The sequence below is a fragment of the Motacilla alba genome, chromosome 19, assembly GCF_015832195.1.
Source record: "Motacilla alba alba isolate MOTALB_02 chromosome 19, Motacilla_alba_V1.0_pri, whole genome shotgun sequence".
NCBI classification, from domain to species: Eukaryota; Metazoa; Chordata; class Aves; order Passeriformes; family Motacillidae; genus Motacilla; species Motacilla alba.
In genome coordinates, this window is record NC_052034.1 from 5,770,248 (window position 1) to 5,791,994 (window position 21,747).

A 21,747-nucleotide genomic window follows, 5' to 3' on the forward strand; every position below is an offset into this window, starting at 1 on the left:
AAGGGTCCATAACCAGATTCCATCTCAAAACCCACCCCAACCACTCTTCCACGACAGCCAGGTGGCCACAGCTGGGGGAGGTTCCCTGGATCTGTGCCCACCTGGAAGTCAGAAAGAGGCTCCAAAGGCACAGCAGGAGCTTTTCAGGGAGTCTCCCTCCTCCTCTCCACACTACAAATACCTCTCTCTCTCTCTCAGCACATTTTACAATGCCCAGAATAGAACCTTGCTGAAAATAAGTTTCTGTTGCGCTGCAAAACACTGCTGTGGACCCAGTGACTTCAGTGTTTGGGTATTGCAAACAAACAGGAGCAGATCCACAGTTTAACCAGGGAACAGCTTGGATTCCCCTCTGCTGGAAGGCGATTTCACCACGGAGAAGGTAACCACTGGCAGATGGTTCAATGATACCCTTCTCCTAAATGGGGGAATTCAGGGAGCTGGAGAAAAAAGGGGAGGAGAAAGGATAAAAAATTGTATTTTCATCACATCTCAAGTTCCCTACTTCAGGTAAAAAGAGATCAAGCTATTTCTATTGGAATCCCTGGCACAATTACACATCTTGTTTCATTATGACAACTGCAAAAATTACATATTCACCAACAGTTCAGCTTTGGAATGCAGCACAAGCATATGGGGCATTTGAAAGGAGAAGAGAGAGTGCATTATCTCAGATACAGCTCCTCAAACTCAGGACTGGACAAGACTAGCCAGAATTACATCAAATTTCCCCAAAACTGGGATTACAGTTGGCCCTAAAGCTCCACAGACTCTGGGCTATCACAGTGTCTCAGGCACCCAAAATTGAGAGTGTTTGCTGATAAATTACAACACCAGTTGGAAATCCTGGAAATTACTTGTCACGCCAAGCTATGGGTTTATTTTTAACCAGTAAACTTCTAAATTTCACCCCTCCAAAATCAAAATATAGTCTCCAAACTCCTCACATGCCAAACCTACTCTTCTCTCCACCTTATTCCAGGAGCTGCTGGTAGAAAATGAACCTAAAGCCCATGGAATTTATACAAGTGGAAAAGTGTACGTGCAGTAGGACTGGATGCACCACAGCTCTGTGCAGACTGGCAGGCAACCTCTAACCTATTTAACTGGAGCCTGAAAAAAGATAATTTTTATTTGGCTGGACTGAACAGATCTGGATGTATATAACTGAGGCACATCATAACAAGTACAAACACTGCAGACTCATTTCATAGCTATGCCCATTCCAAATTAATCTGAATTCAAATCCAAACTAGGTGCTGAAATAGAATAAAACGCAGCTGCAGATCTTCTCCTTCAGCACACACGTACACAGAGCAGCTCACACGTCACATCTGACACGGTGTGGGAAGCTCTGCCCTCCCAGGCTGCAGAAATACTTAGAAATTAGTCAGCAGTTAAAAAAAGGTCCAGGATGTCGAGTACAAACCTGAGGACTGGTTTTGTTCCTGAGATAAAAGATAGCATGATAAAAAAGTGAGTTTGTTTATGGCTTAGTCACCTTATCTGTGGACAAGGGAAAATACCCCACTCTCATCTGAAGGAAGTGAATACAGGTGGAACTTTGAGAGGGACTTTGAAGTTGTCCCTCTTAAAGCATTTCCATAAATATTATTCCTGTGCCAACCTCCATTTAGCACGGAAGCATTTGAAATCCAGAACTGCTTACATGCAGCCCAGGAGCAGAGCCTGAAAACTGAAGGAAAGTTCGAGCCTCAGCACCCAGTGTGTGCCAGCAGGACAAGCATGAACTCTCTACAGCATTCAAGGGACAGATGTTGTGGAAAAGTCCATTTCCAACCATCTGCAGTGTTTGTTTCTAGGGCTGGAGGGTTCTACATGGGCTCCTCCACCACCATCCTTGTTCGGCTGCTGTGCCTCTCTCCCTCCAGCCTCAGTCTCTGCAGGAACACTAAGGACGCAGAAATCCCAAACAAAGCAGCCTGAAATCTGCCTTTATTCAAACAGAAACATGAACAAACCCAACAGCCAGCTGGTCCCGTGGTTTTGGTTGCTGAGTTGTGGGGGCACATCCTGAGGAGATTCTAAAAGAGCTCACACAGGGGCTCACAAACCATTCAAGTAAACATTTGTCTCTGGGAACTAAAGCCATGATCCAAAAAAAGGTAATTTTACTTCTTTAAGCGTTTTAATCACCCGTGAGCAGCGCCAACAGAGGCAGGAGGGGCATCCTTGGAGGGCAGAGCTCACCTAAAGCCACCCAGTTCATGGGATCAAACAAAGTGCTGAACGTGGAACCCCAGGGGATCCAAGGCAGAGCACGTGTTTTCACAGAAGCCTGAGAGGACAGCAGGTAAGGACAGCTTCAGCCAGGGACCCACATCTCCTGGATTCCCTACCTTGGTCACACAGGGGAGATTTCCCATATATGGCCCAAGCCAGCAGGGTCACATTTCAGTGCAGGCTTCTGGCAAGCCCAGACATTCAGACATCGTGAGTCAGTGCTCCAGAAATCACTGGAGTTTGGAAACCAATAAATCTACTTCGTTTTGGTTGGGTTTTTTAATTCACTTTCTATTGGGGTTTTTTCTTCAACCTCTGCAGTACACAGGCACCGTCACATTTTCATTTTGCTTCTCTGTAACTGGCAGGAGCATTTCTTTCCATTCTGGGGGTTTTTTGTTTTGTAAAATGACAGACAACATTTTCATATTAGACTAAATCCTGATGTTGGGGCAGGAAGAATAAAACCAGACCAACTATCATGGAGGCTGGGAACACAGTAAGCTGTCTTGTACTCTCACACAGCCCTCTAACAAGAAAGAATACTTATTTTTTAAATAAGACCTCAAAACATCTTCTGTCCTCAGACCCCAAACAAACAACAACTTATCTGACATTTCAGCACAACCAGACAGGACTGCTGCCAGTAAGAAGCTCCCTGTGACACAATCTTTTCCACCGCTGACCTGATAACATCAGCACGACCTTTCTTCTCTTTTAAACTCAACTTTTCTCAGTTCAGTAGTTCAGCAGAAACTGACCCGTTTTTGATTACACAAACAAAATCACACACCGCATATTCCTACTAAAAAAAATTAAACTCCGAATTTCAAAAAAATATCATTGAGTAGTTATTTTCAGATTAGTAATGAAATAAATAATGTGGGACAATTCAGGGTGAGGAGTTTTAGTTTCAGTTTCCAGCTCTGTGAGTCTGGGCCAGTTCTCTGTGCTTGAGTTTTCCATAAGCAAAATACAGATAATGCCCCACCAGGGAATGGAATCAATATTTCATTTCTTTAAAGCAGTACTGTATTCATCATGAAATTAAATACTTTCAGAGAACTACAGAGCTCATAGAAGTGAGGCATTTAAGGGAAGAAATGTGAGTGAACAACCTTCTTGCAATTCTCAGAGCATCCTGACAATTTTACAACACAGAATATAAAAAAAAAACCACCAGGACAAAACAAGATGATTTTGAGGCCAAAGTCATGTTTGACACAAAGTGCAAAGGACAATGCAAGTCCTGTTCATTTTTTTTGTGGCTTTTTTTTTGTTTGAACTCTTTCCCAGTTCACAACGAAAATTATGGCCAACATGCAGAATAAAGAAGCTCGTTTTTACTTAAAGGGGCATTTCAACTTAAAAATAAAAGTTTTACTGACAAATGTGGCCTTTTAATAAAAACACTACAAAACAAAAAAGACAAACGTTCGTGGGATTTAAGACAAGGTGTGAAGGAGAAGCATGCTGTCAAACTGCAGGGTACGAAAACATCAGGGATTTCAGATCTCAAATCTTTTGTACATGTTGTAAAAAAAAACTTTTCCTTAGGAGTTTAGGTTCTGTCAATCCATTTAGACTGTTTCCTCCAATATCAAGGATTAAGGCTGATCAGCCAAGCACACAGTGGACATATTTTCTTCATATTTTCTTCCTTTTCTTCACATTTTCTTCCATTAGGGGAATTTTTAGGAAATACCACCATGTATTAGATTTAATGTCAAGCCTGCATCTCTTATTCCTGCCAGAGCACTCAAGTTTTAGCTCATGCTATTAAGAGCCACTTCCAGAAGTACAAAAGCAAGCTCAGGCCTCCAGAACAATGTCCTACCAAGGGAGTTTGGCTTTGGGCAGAGCAGCACTGAGGGGGACAGGCCTCATTCCAAGAATGATCATCTTACTTCCCTCAGACAAAGTAAAGCCTTTCATGACCCAGGCTGGGCTCTGGCCTACATTCTGTTGGATGAAAAGGCTTCATTATATGCAGTTGAACACATTGTTTGAAAACCTGACAGAAATGGCCTTTACTGCAGAAGAGCTGAACAAACTGAAATCATGCAATGCTAGGGGTTCCACGGGACCAAAATGGCAAAAGTGCATTAAATGTGTTGTGTGTTCTCTCTAAAACACACACACTTGAAACCCTGAAATGGATTTTCACCCATGGCAGAGTTCAGAGATGGTATCAGATAAGGTTATTTGCAGATTTAAGGTGCCTCTGAGGGCAGATAAAAAGAAATGCTGCAAGTGTTTTGTTCCTAAGTGTGTTATTTTGCCATACACAAGCAGTCATTTACAGGTGCTCTGAATTCCAGCTGCACTCTCCCTGCACACCTTGTAGGCATTCCAAGTTGCTCCTGAAGCCTGGCAGCGAGCTGAACAACATATTTCAGTTCTTTCCAGGAATTCCTTCACTCAGAACGAGGAAAGAATTCCTTAGGTATTTCCATTGCAAAAATCTGTCTGTGATCTGTATTCAGGTCAAAGGGGCAAGTAACAAATAGTATAAATAACAGCAGGAATAGAAAAGTAGATTGCCAAAAAGGACACTGATGGTTCGGGCTTTATTTTTATTAAATTCATATTTCAACTCCCTCTTGTTTCTCTTCTACATAAGAGACAAAATCTTGCTCCTCCTACCCCAGAGCCCTCTGCACAAGAAGATGCACAGTGCCAGATCAGGTCTGATGAGCTGCCAGGGAATGCCATGGTCCCCTGCAACAACTGATCAGCCTTTCCATTGGAGAGACACGAGGCACGGGCGATGCAGTATCAGCCTCTGTCTGCCTGGCAGGAACCTGGGCCCCGAGCTCCAGGAGCATGAAACAGCCCCCACAGAAAAACCAGCTGAGAGTTCCACTCTTTGCATTACACAGTCAAAGGGGACTTGGAAATCTACATTTTCCTTGGAATCTGAAAAATAAACTGTTTCCCAACTCTCCTGCAATGCTTGTGCAAGGGCCTCAGGACAGGCAGGGATCTGGCCAGCTGTGCCACCAGCCACAGAAGCTGCATTTTAGAACTCGCCCTTCTCTGGAACAATTGGAACTTTCTCCAGGCTGCAGTCTGCACACAGAGCTCAGTGTTTCCCTGCAAGCACACAACAGCTCCATTATTGTTTAACTACCAAAAACCAGCTCCAACAATCTATCAAGCTTGACATTCTATCCATCTCTGCTGCTAGGCCAGACTGCTGGGCATACATATAGGGAGAGGCTCATGGATTCAGCAAGAAAAAAGTTATTTTGTTAATCCAAACAGAGATTTCCCTTCTTTTAACCATTAACTTCTCATTTTAAAAACCATTCAGGAACAGAGGCCTGTTTTTCCTCAGATTATCAAATTCAAGTGTCTATAAAGAAATCTATTCCAGCAGATGAATAAAAGCTCCTTTTTAAGATACATCTAAAACTCAAAGGCAATCCCACAGGGAAGGAGCTGCTCCCTGCCTCAGAGCTGCAGCACCAGTTGTGCTTCCAGCCTGGCCACGATTATTTAACCAGACTACAGCAGAGCATGAAGCTGCTGCTTATCACCCCCCGTGCCAGGGACAGCACTGCTGGGCAGCTTTCCAAGTAATCGTGGCCCAGGCAAAGTCCTGGGAAGCACCAACACTTCCATGGAAGCAACCTTATTAATGCATGATGCAACCCCGTGGAGCATGACCTCAAACACAGGAACTGCTCATGTGAGCGATGCCAGCAAGCCAAGTCTCGGGGGGAAGGACACCTGGCAGCCATCCTCTGGTGCCAGCAGTCATTTTGCTCTGAGCAAGCTATTTTGACATCAACAAAAAGGAGCATCACGTCAGTTTCGGTCTGGAATTCTGTGGGATGCAGTTCCTGACTCATCTGGGCAAAAGCCAAAGCTATAAAAACTCAAGTGGTGTGGATTCAGTGATGCCACTTGTGACACTGCAATTTGAAGTCACCCATGTGTATATATAGAATATATAATGCCCAAAGGAACCATCCTTCTTGCAGCAGAGGTTACCATGCAACAAGCTACTCCCAAAAGACAGTATTTTAAATTTAAATTATATTTAATGAGTTTCAAATCTCACTTAACATCAGCCTAAACGAAAAGATTCAAAGCATATGCTCCTTAAGTATATTCTTATAAGCACATCCCACAACCTTCTGAGTATAAATAAAAAGGTGGCAGCATTTAAAAAAGCTGATGTTTAATGAATATTTTAGTCTCCACCAAAATAAAATGTGGAAATTCCTATTCTAAGACTATTTGGCAGAGGAGCCAGAGGACATTAGAGAAAGAAGCCTGGTTAATATTTTTGAGTAAACTGAAAACCTCAAGAGCAATTAATTTGAAGAAGCTGTAGATTTTACAGACACTGAGAAGAATTAACAGCATCTCAGAACAACAATTCTTTCTGCAGAAAGTCCCTCTTGGGAGCATAAGTTTAACAAGCCAACAAGGCCTTTCAGAGGTTAGAATGAGCCATCTCCATTCTGAGGAAACCAGCTGAGAAAGAAGGAAAAAACCTAAGACAAAATCTGAATTCTTGATTTGACTGTCATACTCTTGGTTTCTTAAAGAAGAGGGTAATTTTTCAACCTTGCAATGTTGTTTGAACTCTAAATAATCAACTTTAGAGGCACCTACCAGCAGGGGGTTAGAAACCTTTGCATGCAGGTGAGTCCTGGTCCTGACATCAGCCCAGCAGTGACACAACTGGATTGTCCCCACCTGTGAAACAGAGATTCACTCACTCACCCCTGCAAAGCATTTCCTGCTCCCTGAATGCCAGCTCAGGGAATTCCCACTCCCAGCCCCTGGCTTCTGTAAGGACAGTCCCCGGGAAGGGCAGGAAAGCAGGATGGGAAACCACAGAGAGGGACTGTCAGGGATAATGACTGGAATCACGCTGGGGACAGGAGCCAGGCTGGAATCACAGTGGGCAGTCAGGGTGGGCTGGGGAGCATCTGCACCAGGTAAATCCATGGAGGTGCAGAGCACAAGGCACAGGCAGTGAACAGCAGCACCAGAGACCTCAGCAGGCTCTGGCTGCACCCCTTGCAGAGCTCAGTCCAGACTCCAGCATCCAGGTAAAGCTGGCTTATGTCTGTAGTCTGAACCGATTTCTCTGAACTGCCAGGTAGCCAGAGATCCTCTCCTGCTGCCCAGCAGCAGGTCCACACAGCTGTGTCCAAAAAGGGCCACACGCACACGCTTTTCTGCAGCTCACGCCACCCTGCTGCCCACAGCGTGTTTCATTGAGCACAAGTACTCGGTTCCATGGATTTTGATTTCTTACCTTCAGATCAGGACTGGGCAGAAAGTTTAGAGAAAAAATGGAAGCAGAGGATCTTTAATTAGGTGTTCTTGAAGGTCCTTCCAACCCAATCCACTCTGTGATCCCATATCCTATGAAAACCCCCTAGAAGGGACAGCAAAGCAGCCCAACCCTAATTAAACACCATTTTTCCTACAGTGACACCACCACAGCCTAGGTGAGGAGAGCATTTTACCCAGGCAGACCTGAGGACACAAACTGCAGTGCTGGGTCACACGCAGCCTGGCTGGCCCAGGAGAGGCACACAGAGCAGACACACCACGGAAATCTGCTTCCGCCCCTCCAGGCAGAAACTGGTTCAAAGTGCAAGCTGCAGGTTTAATGACAGCACTGCCCGCTCAGCTCAGCCCAGGCTGCAGCCCAGCTGAGGAGTTCACAATCTCAGCTGTCACTAACAACAAACCGGGGTACAAAGTTGCACAAGAAGTGAAAATTACACTGTTTAACAAACAAACAAAACAACACAAACCCACGCTAGAGTCAACAGTGAACAGAAAGCTGAAGCTGTGAAGAAGACAGATTTCAGACATGAACTCAACTAGTGACCACTAACCTCCCAAAAACTCACACATACAATTCCTTTGTGCCCTCAGTGCAGAGCAGTGCAGTCAGCTCTCATTTTAGGAGCCAAATCACATGGTACCTGCCAGGGAGGAAGACTGAGCCTCACTGGAAGCCATCCTGCTTTTTCTACCCTACAATTAAACACAATACTTATGTGATGGCTTCAAAACTATCCCAATTCAGCAGAAACTTGAGCAATTAAGCATTAACCCATGAGCACCGCTGCCAAGGCAATCAGCCTTTAATTAAAAGCCCAGTTGGTTCAGCTGAGTGGACGTGCAGGCACAGAGAGCTGCAGCTGGGCAAGCCTGCTCCAGGACTCCCAGCCCCAGTGGGAAACACAGCAGCCAAAGGCGATTGCTTTGGTTCATCAGACCCAGTTGTGCTACCAAAACCAACCGTGATTACAGAGCAGCACTGCAAATGCCCCTCTCCATCACTGTGGGCACAAAGGAGTTAAGGAGACTCAGTGTTTGGTGGGTGGAGGTAGGTTAACCAAGGATCTGGAATTGTAGGAAACATTTAAAGCTCATCACAGCTTTCTGCTTCACTCCCCAGCTCTGGAAAAATGAGGGAGCGGTGGGAAAACAAAGGATTAAAACTCCTTTTGTTTATGCAATCATGCACATGCCTTCATGATCACCTATCTTAAAATCTGAGCTTTGAAGCGTTGAGATACAACCCAGCAGAGTGGAAACACAATAAAACACCAACTTAAAATGCACCCATCATCTCCCATCCCATGATACGGAGAGCCAAAAAAGCTCCTTGAAGATCTACCAAGCTCTTCACCAGCCCCACAGGATGTTAGAAAGGACAGAAAAGTGCCCCAGGTCCCTGCGCTGCTGAGGAGCAGCTCTCCCAACCCAACATCTGAGCTTACGTCCTGTGCTCCCCACAGAAGACACGCTGTGTGTCAGAGAGAGGAAGTGAGCTCAGCTGAAACACACAAATAAACCCCTTCTGTCTCAGCCAATTAAACATTACCCTGAGCACACTTAATCCAAGAAGCATAAAATTAAACCCTTCCTATCTGCCTTTAATGCTTGACTAAGCAGGCCCAGCTGGCCTGGCAGCGCTGGAAAACACCTGAGTTTTTTTTCTGGAGTGCAACTGCTGCTTTGTCACAGGCTGAAACACCGAGCCTGCCCATCCCCAGCCTTTCCACCTGGGCAGATGCAGGCAGGACTCTGCTCTCGCTGCAGAGCTGACATTTATTAACCTGCAGACACCAAAATACTGCTCAGAAACCCGAGGATGAGTCAATACTTTCCCCACAGGAAACACCTTGACCTGCTTACAGGAACAAACTGCTCGGAAGGACGCTCGAGGACTTTTATTTTCCCAACAACTTTTGCTTTCCGCAGCAAAGGAAGGACTTGCTCAGCTTTCACTTTGCAGCACGCCCCCAATTTTGAGCAGGGAAGGAAATTTTTTAGGTCCTTAACACCAAATTACACTTTGGACATGCTAAAATGCAAAGAGACAACAATTTAAGCAGAGAGCTCTACAGAAGGCTGGTGCTTATCCAGAACTCCTCAGCTCTCAGAGCAATTTGAGCAGAATAACCTACTGAACCCCAGAGGCCCTTTGGGAGCAGAACTCAGAGAGGGAAGAGTTACTGATCACCACTCTTAAACATGAAAAAAGAGGCTGCACCAGGGTCCCACTCCCCCTCATTAGGGAAACCCTGTGAGGGAACCCTTTGACCCCATCTCCCCAGAACAAAACCCAGGTGCTGCAGCTGCTCCAAGCCCCATTCCCTGTGCCCCCCAAGTCCTGGCAGCCCCTGTGCCCTCTGTCCCTCTACAACACCCCAATCCAGAGCCATCACAGCTCCCGGCTAACCCTCAGTGACAGCTCCACGGCCTCATGGACCCCACATTCACCTGCCCCCCTCCCCTTCCCCACCCACCCTCCTCTACCCTGGCAGCCCCACACCCCAAACCCTCACACCAACCCCCAACCCCGGCAGCGTCCTCACTGCCCCACACCCCAAAACCCCGCCAGCTTCTCCGAAACCCTCAAACCCTCCCCCCAAAGGCCCACACACGTCCCCAAACCTGCCAGCCCCCTGTGCACCCCAGCGCTCCGCACCCCCGAACCTGCCCGCTCCCCTCAGGGCTCCGCACCCCCGAGCCTACCCGCTCCCCTCAGGGCTCCGCACCCCCGAACCCTGTTAGCCTCCCCAAACCCCCACAGCCCCACACACCCGGCAGCCCCCCGACCCCAGCAGATCCGCAGCCGCCCCACCTTGCCCCTGAGGAGCCGCGTCCCGGGTGGCGGCGGGGCCGGCGGGCCTGCAGCGGGCGGTCCCGGGCCGGTGCCTGCGCTCGGCGGCGGCGGCGCTATGGCAACTGCCCGCGGGGCCCGGCGGCCGGAGCGGCCCCAGGGCAGCCGGGCGGGGCAGCAGCGCACCCTGGCGGCCAGGAGGACTCCGCGGCGGCTGCGAGAACCGCGGGTTCGAGACCCGCCTCGGGCAGGTGGGGAGAGGAGGAGGAGGAGGAGGAGGAAGAGGGGAGACTGCGGGGTTTCTGTGCGCTTCAGGAGTCCCTTGGGTGTGCACGGGGCTGCTCGGCATTGCACGGGAAGGGAGCATGCACCGAGAGATCACAGAATCAATCGGCATGGAAAACATCAGCCAGCCATCCAGTCTCTCCTTGAACACCACAGGGATGGTGACTCCACCAGCGCCCTGGGCAGCCCATTCCGATGTTTAATCGCCCTTTCTTCCTCCTAATGTCCAACCTGAACCTCCTGTCCCCTCATCCTGAGATACAGACTCACAGAGACAGCGACACGCATCCCATTCATGCACACAATTCGTGTAAACACACATTTATATGTGTATTTTATATACCTATATACATATAAATATGGTCTTATATATATAAAAATCTGTACAAAAGGACAAATAAGCCCGTAGTGCCAAAAGACATCCCTGCTGCTCGGAGTGAGAGGCGCCCTGCCTGCCCTGGGATGGGATGGGATTCCCTGGCCTGCTCCAAGCCTTTCCAGAGGTTTTCCAGCTGTTTTGGGCATTGGGAAGAGGCAGGGGAAAAGAACACCCTGAGCTCTGCATTACAGAGCTGCAGGAGGGCCTGTCTGAGCATGGAGGGGAAAGGCTGAATGAGGATATTTAGGTCAGAAACTCCTTTAAGCCTGATTTTACTATGCAAATCTAGGGCAAATCAGCTTGAGCAGGAAGTCAAGTTTTTCCAGATGGGATAAGAGATTCCCTGAGCTCTCCTGCTGTCCCCACACTGTGAAACAGCCAGGAGCCACAGTGACACCTCCCCTGCAGCAGCACAGCCAGAAATTCAGCACACCCCTGTGACCCCAGAGCACACCTGGGAGCAGAAGAGCTGCCACACAAAACCCAGCCGGGCCCCAAACCACACCACCCTCCCCAAATGTTTCCCAAAAGGGGAAAAAAAATAAATCCAAAGCTGCAATTAGCTCAATGCCAAGGAGAGAAAATCCCCCCCGGCCAGGATTATGCCAATGAGAGCTGGGGTGGGAAGCTCAGAAGGAGCCCAGACCTGACACCATCACCTTTCCTGACAGACTGGCAGTGTCCCTGTTGAGTCACCACCCTGGGACTCCCTGGTGACTGAGGGCAAGGCTGGAATTTCTCCTGGCGTTTCTCAGGGATCACAGGGAAGACGCACACGTGGTTGGTCTCATGCTGGCTCTAATGAGGGTTCAGAGCACATTGTTCCTCTTCTCATCCTGCTGGTTAGGGGAAGGAAACATCTGGAAAGCCCTCGTGGTTCAAATATAACCCCAGAGGTTTCTATTTGGCTCTTCTCTGCTCCACACTCCCCCACAAGAGCTGTGCTTCCCCTGCAGAACCTCAGGCAGAGAGATAAATTAGTAATTAAAATGTGTGTGCACCACCCCTTTATCCACAGCTCCAAGAGAGGAGCTAGCAAGGAATTAACTAACAAGAAATTAGCTAATAAGGTAAATTTCTGCTTCTTCATCCTCTTCCTCCTCACCCCAACAACCAGGCTGCAATTCCTAGAGCCAAACCTCCCCTCCTGAGCCTCCTCATTTCTGGGTGAGCCCAGAAATGCAAATAAATACACAACCTCTAAAAGTTTTCAGTAAAAAATATGAATTTAATGTGTCAAGCACAGCCTTAGAGGGCTCCAGCAGCTGTGGTGCTGTGTGATTAGTTTAATGAGCATGCCCTAATTAGTCCCAGCCCCCAAATCATCAGCTGCCTTGAAGTGCAGCCATGGCTCAGCTCACCTGCCAAGGAGGTTTCTTAAACTGAGGGTATCTGAGACATCTGGGATCAAGAGGGAACTCTACATCCAAGCCTCCCCTCTCCTCAGGAGCTTGCCAAGAGCACACAAGAGCAGCTGGAAAGCACTGGAGCGGGGGAAGATTATTTTAAACATCACCACATGCAATTGAACAGGTCCTTGAGCATCCAGCAGGGCCAGCTGGTGCCAGCCAGGACCCATCTGCCTCAGCTGATGCAGATCAGAACCTCCATCAGTTATCAGCAAGCCCTTACACAGCCCAGCTGTGCCCCAAAAACACCAGCAGGTCCCCACAGGGCCCGGTGTTCCTCTGGGGAGAAGGGAAGATCAAGCATCTCATTAGGTCCCTGCTCATCAGCAGCCTGTCCCACCCCAGGCCTGCTCAACATTTTAATTAAGTTCAGAGCAGCTGTCATTAATTGAATTCCAGCTCTCAACAACCACAGCAACGTGCAACAGCTTTTTTTTTTTTCCTTTATTTCTGAACCAAGCCCACTGTGGGCCCAAGGATGATCAGAACTCCAGAGGGCAGGAGCCAGGGGGGAACAGAACCAGCACAGGGAGCTGTGGGGTTGTGCAGGGACAAGCTGATCCCAAACACCACCTGAGCACAGGGCTGGCTCTGGGGGATGAAGACAAGGCTGCAGCAGAGGACAGGACCTGGCTGTCCTGCTGTCCCCACAGCCCAGCCACTGCAGGCACAGAGGTCTCCAGGGAACCCCACACTCAGTTTTGCCACAGGGCAGAAAAACAAGAGATTTTTCTTGTTGGTCCTTCCCAGGGCTGCAGGACTCTCAGTCAGTCTGTAAAACCTTCAGTGCTTGCCTGCTTTTGTGCAGCTCTCTCGAACCTTGTGACATTTGCTTTTCCAGCCCATCAGAGCCCCTGTGTGGGTGTCACCAGGCTGGCTTCCAACACGTCACCGTTCCCAATGTCCAGCTCCACCTGGATCCCTGTTGGCTGCAAGGAGGAACAGAGCAAAGCTGATCCTCACACTGCTGGACTCTACATCGCTCCATCTCCTGTCTCAGAGCCTAAAGCCCCAGTTCCATCCCCCTGAGGATTTCCTGCTGCTGGTGCCCCTGTTTTAACTGGGTCTGCTGAATGCAGAGACACAAACAGACAATACAATTTAGCAAAGAAAGAACACCTTGCTCTGAGACGTCCCCAGACACACCATCATTTTAGCACACCCAGGATGCATTTCACTGCCTAGCACACCACCATCCCCAAATCTGCTTGGCTCAAGCAGCAGAGCAGGCTCAGAGCCAGCAGGCTCAGGCAGTGCTGATGGAGGAATGGGCCCCCTGTTGATGGAGTGACCAAATTATCCTTTGTCTCCTTAAAAAGGAAAAAAAGCCCAGAAGTTTCTCTCTTCAATCAGGTGAAATGACACCTCATAGGACCTTGGGGACTTCACCTCACTCCTTCACCTAAGGATAGCTAATTGGACAGAAGCCAAAAAGTCCCACCTAAGCAATTCACTAGAAAAAAGAAGAGAACAAGGGAACTAATCACTTTTGTGGGTGTTTTACCAGAAGCAAGAGCCTCTTGCCCCTGGCTTGGGTTTTCCCTGTAAAGAGCTTTGTTGTTTTGCCTTTTATTAAAACTTTTCTGTTTCCACCACTATCATAGAAGCCATCCTGCTGACTTTATGCCATCTGAGGTGGCTGAGCTATCTCAGGCGTGATACAGATCTCCAAGAGCTCCTAAGACCTGGCTCGAGGAGACCCCTAGATCATGCTGCCTGTGCACAGGCAGGCCTCAAGCTGAAGTCACCTCTGAAGGTGTCAGAGCCATTTCCACAGGACTCGCTGCCCACACACCATCAGGAGAGTGAAACCAACACCAGGAACACAGTGACCTGGACTGGAAGTGGAGCCATGTGGCATTCACATTCTCTGAAAAAATCCCTTCACCCAGGATTTTTCTCCTGGGAAGCTGAGAAGCCTCAGAGAAAAGGAAAGCAATTCTTATCTCCTTTGCTTCTCCTGTGTTGTGCTCATGTGGAATGTGTTTGGAGATTGTTCACCCACAGGTGATTGTTTCATTGGATTCGTGTGAGTTGTTTTCACTCTTTGGCCAGTCAGGGCCAAGCTGTGTCAGGGTTCTGGAGAGAGTCACAAGTTTTCATTATTATCTTTTAGCATTCAGTATCTTTTCTGTATTCTTTAGTACAGTTAGTGTAGTATTCTTTGATAATATATAGTATAATAAAGTAATAAATTAGCCTTCTGAGAACATGGAGTCAGATGCATCATTCCTGCCTTCGTCGGGACATTCCCTGCAAATACAATAGTGCCACTCATTTATCCTGCCTGTAAACACCAGCCCAGGCTGCTGGGAACAGACGCTCTGCTCTGCTCTTCTCCTCTGCAGCACCCAGGCAGGCTGAGCAAGCTGCTATCTCACTGCCAGGCTGGCTCCTGCCCCAGTCCCACAGAGCCAGGGCCAACCCCAGAGCTGCTCCTGCACTCCCAGGAGATTGGATGGATGGATGGATGGATGGATGGGTGGATGGATGGATGGATGGGTGGATGATGGATGGATGGGTGGATGATGGATGGATGGATGGATGGATGGATGGATGGATGGATGGATGGATGGGTGGATGATGGATGGGTGGATGATGGATGGATGGATGGATGCCTCACCTGCCGGGGTGACTTGGCCAGGGAAGCTGCACGTTGTGTGCTGGGTCTCTCCCAGGAGCCTTCTTTGCTCTCCAGCAGCACCCGGGTGCTGGGCACGAAACTCCAGGAGCGGCCGAGGGCTGGCTTCAGTGCGCCAGTGCTGCTGTCCCTTGTCACCTGGTTGGTCACCTGCAGCACAAACACGTAGGAAAGACATTTTTGTGCTGTTCTTGTGAGCCAGAGAAGGCTTCCTGAAGATAAGGAAAGCCTCATATCTCTCTCAAGGCAGGTACCATGGCTATCACCATGACAACGTGAAGAAAGAGAGAAAGTCAAAAGATATGGGCTTTGGTTGGCTCACAGAGTGACGTGGCTCCTTTTCACCTATTGAGAGTTTTGTTCCTTTTTCATGACCAATGGGCAGTGTATGTGTTTGTTAAGCAAATGTAAATATCCTGTAAAGCTAGAAAGGCAACAGGTTGGTTTAATAAATGAGCCTGTACAGCCTTCTGCCCTGAGTCCTGGTGCCTACCCTGTGTCGTGCTCTACTGTGACACAAACAGACTTAGCAGTGCCTGGGATAAGCAGTGCCACCCGCTGCAGTGACTCACTGGAGGTCACCAGGAAATCCTGGCCAGGCTGCTACTTCTAGGAAGGTTTTTCCTTCTCCTCCAGCTCCTCTGCTCCAGCTCCCCTCTGAGCACAGCCCAGGCAATTGCCCAGAGCAGCGCTCAGGGAGTTCTCTGATATCTGCAAGCTGCATCACTCCTGGTGCTGAAGTCACCACAAAGTTTAACCCGGGGCCTCCAAGAGTCCTTCCAGACACACTGTCCTTGTCACTTCATCAGAATGAAAGGCAGGACTGTCTCGACACCCTCCAGTGCCAGGCTCAGCAGACCATCATCTTCTGGTGTGGCCTTCCCTGCTCAGACACAATAATTGTGGTCCCACCCACCTGTCTGGTGCATTGGCCAAGAGCTGGGCCCTGTGCAGCTCCTGTGGGATGATGCAATGCCCTGCAGCTCCTGCAAGGTGACCAAGAGGTTACCCAGGAAGCTGGCCAGCCCTTTAAATGAATGGTGTTGTATCAAAAATAAACACAACCTGCCTTTCAAATGTCTGTACTTAACTCTGCCTGGCTCAACCCAGTGAATGGCTGAGGACAGCAAGAGAAGGAGGCAGCAGGTCAGCCCAGGTCTTGCCCCATGCCTGCAACAAGACATCTGCAGGCTGCAGAGATGTCAGGGAGCAGGGCACTTGGGGGTTCAGGCCTCTGGTTCCCTCTCCCACAGGCTCCAGAGCCTCCCCATGGCTCCTTGCCACACACCAGCACAGGAAGGACAAAGCACAGCAACACTCACCACAACAGCAAGGCTGAACTCCCTGGCCAGGGTCTTCAGCTCCCTGGAGAGCTGCATCATGAGGGCCAGACCTGGAACAGGACAAAGCATTTGGCTGTCTGGGGAGCAGCCCCCACAGTGCACCCTGAAGCAGCTGACATCTGGATTTGCATGAGCACTGGATTCAGGGCCAGCACTCATATTCACACACACCTTCACTGGACCATTCCCCATCCTTTCCTATCTTCAAAGGCCCAAGGTCAAAAAATCCTACAAAAGCACCAGGAGCTCCAGACAAAGCTGGCCAGGTTGATTTAGCAGGCACAGGACCCATCTCTCCAGCTCACAGCTGCATTTACAGCCCACAGCTGTGAGGGGACCTCCTGTGACAGCACTGGCTGCCACCCAACTGTGCAAGACCCTCTGAAAGGTGTTTGAGAGGGCTCCTTGGCATCCTCACTCGTGATTTATGGTCCTTTCTGGCAGAAAGAGCCTCAGAGGAGCTCTGCAAACTGTGCCATGATGTATTTCTGACACTGTAAGAGAAGTTTTAATTTATGGGCAAAGAGTCCAGTGCCTCCCCTGGATGGGTTTCAGACCACAGCCACGAGCATGCATGGCCACAGCCAGCTGGAGTGTTTGCTGCTAACACTGCAAACACTGCCCGTTTATCCAGTGACAAGGGAAACCTGGGAGCAGTCACATCCTGTCCTGCCGCAGTCCCCATTCCAAGAACTGCACACGCAGTGCCCCAGCTCACCCTCTGACTGCCTGCCACCCAGCAGAGGGTAAATCACAGCCGACACCGAGTCCAGCACCACCACCTTGAGAGATCCCATGGAGCTCACGACCTGCAAGGAGGCACCAGGTGCAACGTGGAGTCACAAATCCAGCAGTTCTGGAGGCTGTGAGCTGCACAGAGGCTCCAGTGTCCCCAGGATGAGGCAATGTGGAGTCTCCTGTCAGGCACACAAGCCCTGCTGCCCTCCCTGCAGCTCTGGGGAGGGGAGAGGGGCCCCAAGGCTCGCTCCTACCTGCTGGGAGAGGCGATCCCGCAGCTCCTGCAAGGCACTCAGCACCTCGTAGACGTTGAACACACGTTGTACCTGCACCCTCTGCAGAGCCTCCAGCTGCAGCACAAAACCAGCCTCAGTCTCCCCAGGACTTGGCTATTGCCCCTGCCCCAGGACTTGCCTATTCCCCCTGCCCCAGGACTTGGCTATTCCTCCTGCCCCAGGACTTGTCCTATTCCTCCTGCCCCGGGACTTATCCTATTCCTCCTGCCCCAGGATTTGTCCTATTCCTCCTGCCCCAGGACTTGTCCTATTCCTCCTGCCCCAGCTGCCACCAGCTCTCTGCACTCACACCATGCCCCAGACCCTTATTCTTCCACATTTGATTCCAACCCCACTAACACCACTGCCCCTATGGCACTGATGGAAAAGCAACATGGATTGAGGTCAGAGGGCCAAGTCCTGCAAGTCCTGTAAGTCCCTCCCTTCTCCCAAGAAAAACAACAAAGAGCAGAGTCTGCCCTGAGCATGGCACCCACCAGGCCATGGAAGGAAAGGTTTGGACTCAAAAAAGCCCATGAGGACAAAGGCAGAGCTAGAAAGACAAACCATCTCTGGGGTTTCCTGCAGGCAAAGAGCAGAGTTTCAGAGCAAGCAGAGGGACCAGCTCCAGGGGAACTTGCCTGCTCTTCCTCATCCTCTGTCTGGGCTTGGAGCATCTGGTAGAGACGGGAGGCAGTGAAACCCCCCGTGGAGTCCAGAAACAGGACGTGCTGCTTGAGCCCCAGGGATACACTGGCTGCAATGCCCAGACACACCTGGGAGAACAGGGACAGGGCGTCAGCCAGCCCTCACATGTCCCTCTGTGGGACATCTTCACCCTGCCTGTCCTCTCCCCTGCCCTCCACCCTACTCACCTGAGTCTTCCCAGTGCCCGGTGCTCCCATGAGCTCCGTCACTTCCCCGGTGTACAGCCCCGAGTCCAGCAGCTGGTCCAGGCTGTGGGATGGACACCAGGTGGGATTATCAACACCCCTTCAGCCAGAATGGCAGGGGCACCGGGAGGCAGCAGTCCCCAGATATTTGTCCTCAAAGTCCCCTTCCCAAATGCACACAAGTGCATGGGCATGGTTTGGAGAATGAAATTCACAGGTTGTGCTGGCAACCGCAGCCTTGTGCAGCAAACCCAACCCCAGGCAGAGCTGGTGGGTGGGTGAGGTCCCCACCTTGGGCTGCCAGTGGGCAGGATGGCCGTGGAGCTCTTGAGCTCCTCGTAGAGGTCTGCTCCGTTGGCAGGGAAGGCAGAGAACTGGGCCAGGAGCACACGTCTGACTGCGACCAGCGCCTGCGGGCAGAGGCATGTCTGGAAATGGACAGATCAACAGCCAGCAGCTGCTGCAGAAATGCCCCCCAGACCTTCCCAGGACCAAGCCCATCTCTGTCCATGAGCCAAACAGCTCTGAGCTCCCTAGTTAATGTACCAGGAGTTAGGAGTAGAACCTTCTACCTTGTAAGACAGGGAACACTTTTGGGCAACATCCTCCATGTCTGACGACACAAAGTCCACCACTGCAAATAACACGAGGGACAAGAGGTTGGAAGCCAAACGTGGTCAGACCACAAACACCACAAGACAACCAGCTTAGACAAAACCTGCACCAACAAGCAAAGTGGCTGTGCCCTCTGGGGAGTTGTGGGATTGTGCAGGGACAAGGCAGCCGATCCCAAAAGGCTGATCCTCATTCAATGCTGTGAGTGGAGGAGTTTTTCATCTGAGATGGCCCCCTCACCACAGAACAAATTGTTTCTTGCAAAATAGAGTAGAGAGAAAAGCTGGTAAAAATTTTCCCTGTTTTGTTCAAGAGCTGCCCAGCACCTTTTCCTTCCCCTCTAAGGGCAGGAGGTGCCCAGGGTGCAGCATTCCAAGAAGGTGCGCATTTTTCAAGGGAAAACTGTACAAACCCTCCTGAAATACCATTTAAAAAGCCAGAATTGATCAATCTTCAATGAGCCTCTGCAAGGATCTCTTACCACATCCTTACACTCTCCTGCTCCTTTGGAGAAGTCCTTGCTCACAGTATCCACCCAGAAGGACCCAGAAGAAATCCGGCAAGGAGGACACAGAAGGACATTCCACCACCACCACCACCCTCCCAGGATGTGGGATGACACAGGTCCACCAAAAGCACGGGGGACGATGCTCCCCAAGCTGAGACCCCGATGCCACGCTGTTACCTGTCCTGATGCCATTGGCCCTGAGAAGCTGGACCACGTCTTCAGTGAGACCAGGGCAGAGCCCAGCCCGCAGCACCACCATCTCCACCGGGAGGGAGAAGAGCAGAGACCTGCAGAGGAGACGGGAGATTGGGACTCATAGAATCATTAAGGCTGGAAAAGACATCCAAAAGCATCAACTCCAACCCTCAACCCTGCACTGCCAGGTCCAACACTGAGCCACGGATGGCGCCTGCCCCTGAAGCCGGGGAGAAGCTGTGTTTGGGATGCGTGGTTACGGGGGGTAATTAATTCTTCTTTGGGGCCTCACAGCCCAAAATCCTGCACGGGGGCATCGCTGCGCTGGGGATGGAGGAGCACAGGGCGGGGGGACTCCCTCCCGGGGCAAGGGGACCCTCCATCCCGAGCCACCTCCATCAGAGCCCCACGATGGTCACCCACCGCCCGGGCTCCCGCAGCCCGGCCCGCTCCCTTCCTGCTTCCTGCCGCTGGCGGAAAGGCAGGGGCCGCTCCTGTTCCTCGGCCCGGCTGTGCCATCCCGCTCCTCTTCCCCGTCTCGGCTCTCCCATCCCACTGGGGTTCCCTTTCCCCGGCCCGGCTGTCCCATCCCGCTGGGGTTCCCTTTCCCCGGCCCGGCTGTCCTGGCCCGCTCCGGTTCCCCACCCCTGGTCCGGCTGTCCCATCCCGCTGGACTTTCCCCGGTCCGGCTGTCCCATCCCACTGGGATTCTCCATCCCCGGCCCGGCTGTCCTGGCCCGCTCCGGTTCCCCATCCCCGTCGCGACTGTCCCATCCCACTGGGGTTTCCTTTCCCCGGCCCGGCTCTCCCATTCTGCTGGGGTTTCCCTTCCCCGTCCCGGCTGTCCCATCCCGCTGGGGTTCTCCATCCCCGGCCCGGCTGTCCCATCCCGCTGGGGTTCTCCATCCCCGTCCCGGCTGTCCCATCCCGCTGGAGTTTCCTTTCCCCGTCCCAGCTGTCCCATCCCGCTGGGGTTCCCTTTCCCCGGCCCGACTCTCCCATCCCGCTGGGGTTCTCCATCCCCGGCCCGGCTGTCCTGGCCCGCTCCGGTTCCCCATCCCTGGTCCGGCTGTCCCATCCCGCTGGACTTTCCCCGGTCCGGCTGTCCCATCCCGCTGGGGTTCCCTTTCCCCGGCCCGGCTGTCCCATCCCGCTCGGGTTTCCCTTCCCCGGCCGCTCGCCGGGATCAGCAGAGCGCTGAGGTCGCCTCCCACCCGAACCATGCCGGGTCTGGCTTTGTCCAGGCTCATCAGCCCCTGCTGCCCTCTGGGAGATGAAGGCGCACGAAGGGCTGGGGGGCTTTGCTGCCCTGCAGACGTTGGGAGCTGTGTGTCCCTCCCTGGCTGCCTTGGAGGCTTGAATTTCTCCTGGGAAAGCTGTTTTTGGGAGTATTTGTTATTATTATGTTTTTCCTTCCAGCCGAGTCCTGAAGAGGGCTCTCGGCACCCGCTGCTGAGCCTGCCCTGCCCTGCGCTCTCAGCTCTCAGCAGCAGCACCCAACACCCTTTGATTTTGTGACTCAGTTACCTGCAGTGCTGCCGCTGGTGACAATGGGGCTGTACTCTGGCTGACGTGAGAAAGGCAGTGCTGTGGCCCGCGAGTACTGATATTTCAGCCAGCTGAGCTTTGCCCAGTACTTCAAGCCGTGTTGGAAGGAGTTTCTGGTGTGTTAATCCAAATGAATGCTGGAAAAGCCACTGCAGTGAGTCTATGCAAGGCAGAGATGGCATCTTGCACTTTCCACAGCTGTGGTCCTTGTACCTTGGGCCTATTGTCCAACAGGTACAGATTGGGAGCTGCTCTTGATGAAGCTGCCTGCAGCTGGGGTGTTGATGATTTGCTGTGAAGGGATTTACAAATGGATTTGGAATTGCCTCCTGCCCGGATACCAGGGACCAGGCAGTGCTGCTGATGGTGGGTGAATAAAACAGGAGGCTTGGACAGGGAAGTTCTGTGCTCATTCTTGCTGTGTAAGAGCCACAAGCCACAACACAGATGACACAATTAAAGACAATGATATTTTTGCTCCTGACAGTGTTTTGGTCAGCCCATGCTCTCCTCAGTCATTTCCCCATCCTGCCAGTTCCCTGCTTTGCTTTATAGCTG

General features: G+C 50.9%; 2 protein-coding genes across 17 annotated transcripts in view; both read right to left on the reverse strand.

Moving 5' to 3' along the window:
- Positions 1 to 10,515, reverse strand: part of RFFL (ring finger and FYVE like domain containing E3 ubiquitin protein ligase) — a 29,040-nt gene extending 18,525 nt beyond the window's left edge. For 3 of the 7 annotated variants that reach the window (XM_038157940.1, XM_038157944.1, XM_038157943.1), the window contains exons 1-2: positions 10,382 to 10,507; positions 6,874 to 6,957 (exon numbers count right to left, since the gene is read on the reverse strand). The gene's annotated coding sequence lies outside the window, so the exon portion shown is untranslated. Of the gene's footprint in view, positions 1 to 6,873; positions 6,958 to 7,525; positions 9,599 to 10,381 lie in introns of those variants that run through there. The other 4 variants (XM_038157941.1, XM_038157945.1, XM_038157942.1 and 1 more) reach the window with 3 other exon arrangements.
- Positions 10,516 to 11,886: 1,371 nt separating this feature from the next.
- RAD51D (RAD51 paralog D) lies at positions 11,887 to 21,000 on the reverse strand. 10 transcript variants are annotated; one of them, XM_038158289.1, is made up of 11 exons: positions 19,624 to 19,700; positions 19,052 to 19,195; positions 18,896 to 18,957; positions 18,615 to 18,733; positions 18,306 to 18,387; positions 18,072 to 18,206; positions 17,410 to 17,505; positions 17,136 to 17,226; positions 16,397 to 16,467; positions 15,057 to 15,224; positions 11,893 to 13,362 (listed from the first exon to the last, which is right to left on the reverse strand). In XM_038158289.1, the coding sequence occupies exons 3-11, from the start codon at positions 18,932 to 18,934 to the stop codon at positions 13,279 to 13,281; spliced, it is 885 nt and encodes a 294-aa protein (XP_038014217.1). In that variant the 5' UTR covers positions 18,935 to 18,957; positions 19,052 to 19,195; positions 19,624 to 19,700; the 3' UTR covers positions 11,893 to 13,278. The 10 variants fall into 10 exon arrangements, with proteins under 10 accessions (XP_038014209.1, XP_038014212.1, XP_038014218.1 ...); XM_038158288.1 differs by lacking the exon at positions 19,052 to 19,195 and adding an exon at positions 20,035 to 20,054 and having other exon boundaries at positions 11,895 to 13,362; positions 19,624 to 19,733; XM_038158287.1 differs by lacking the exon at positions 19,052 to 19,195 and adding an exon at positions 20,856 to 21,000 and having other exon boundaries at positions 11,896 to 13,362; positions 19,624 to 19,733.
- Between the last annotated feature and the right edge of the window lie 747 nt (positions 21,001 to 21,747).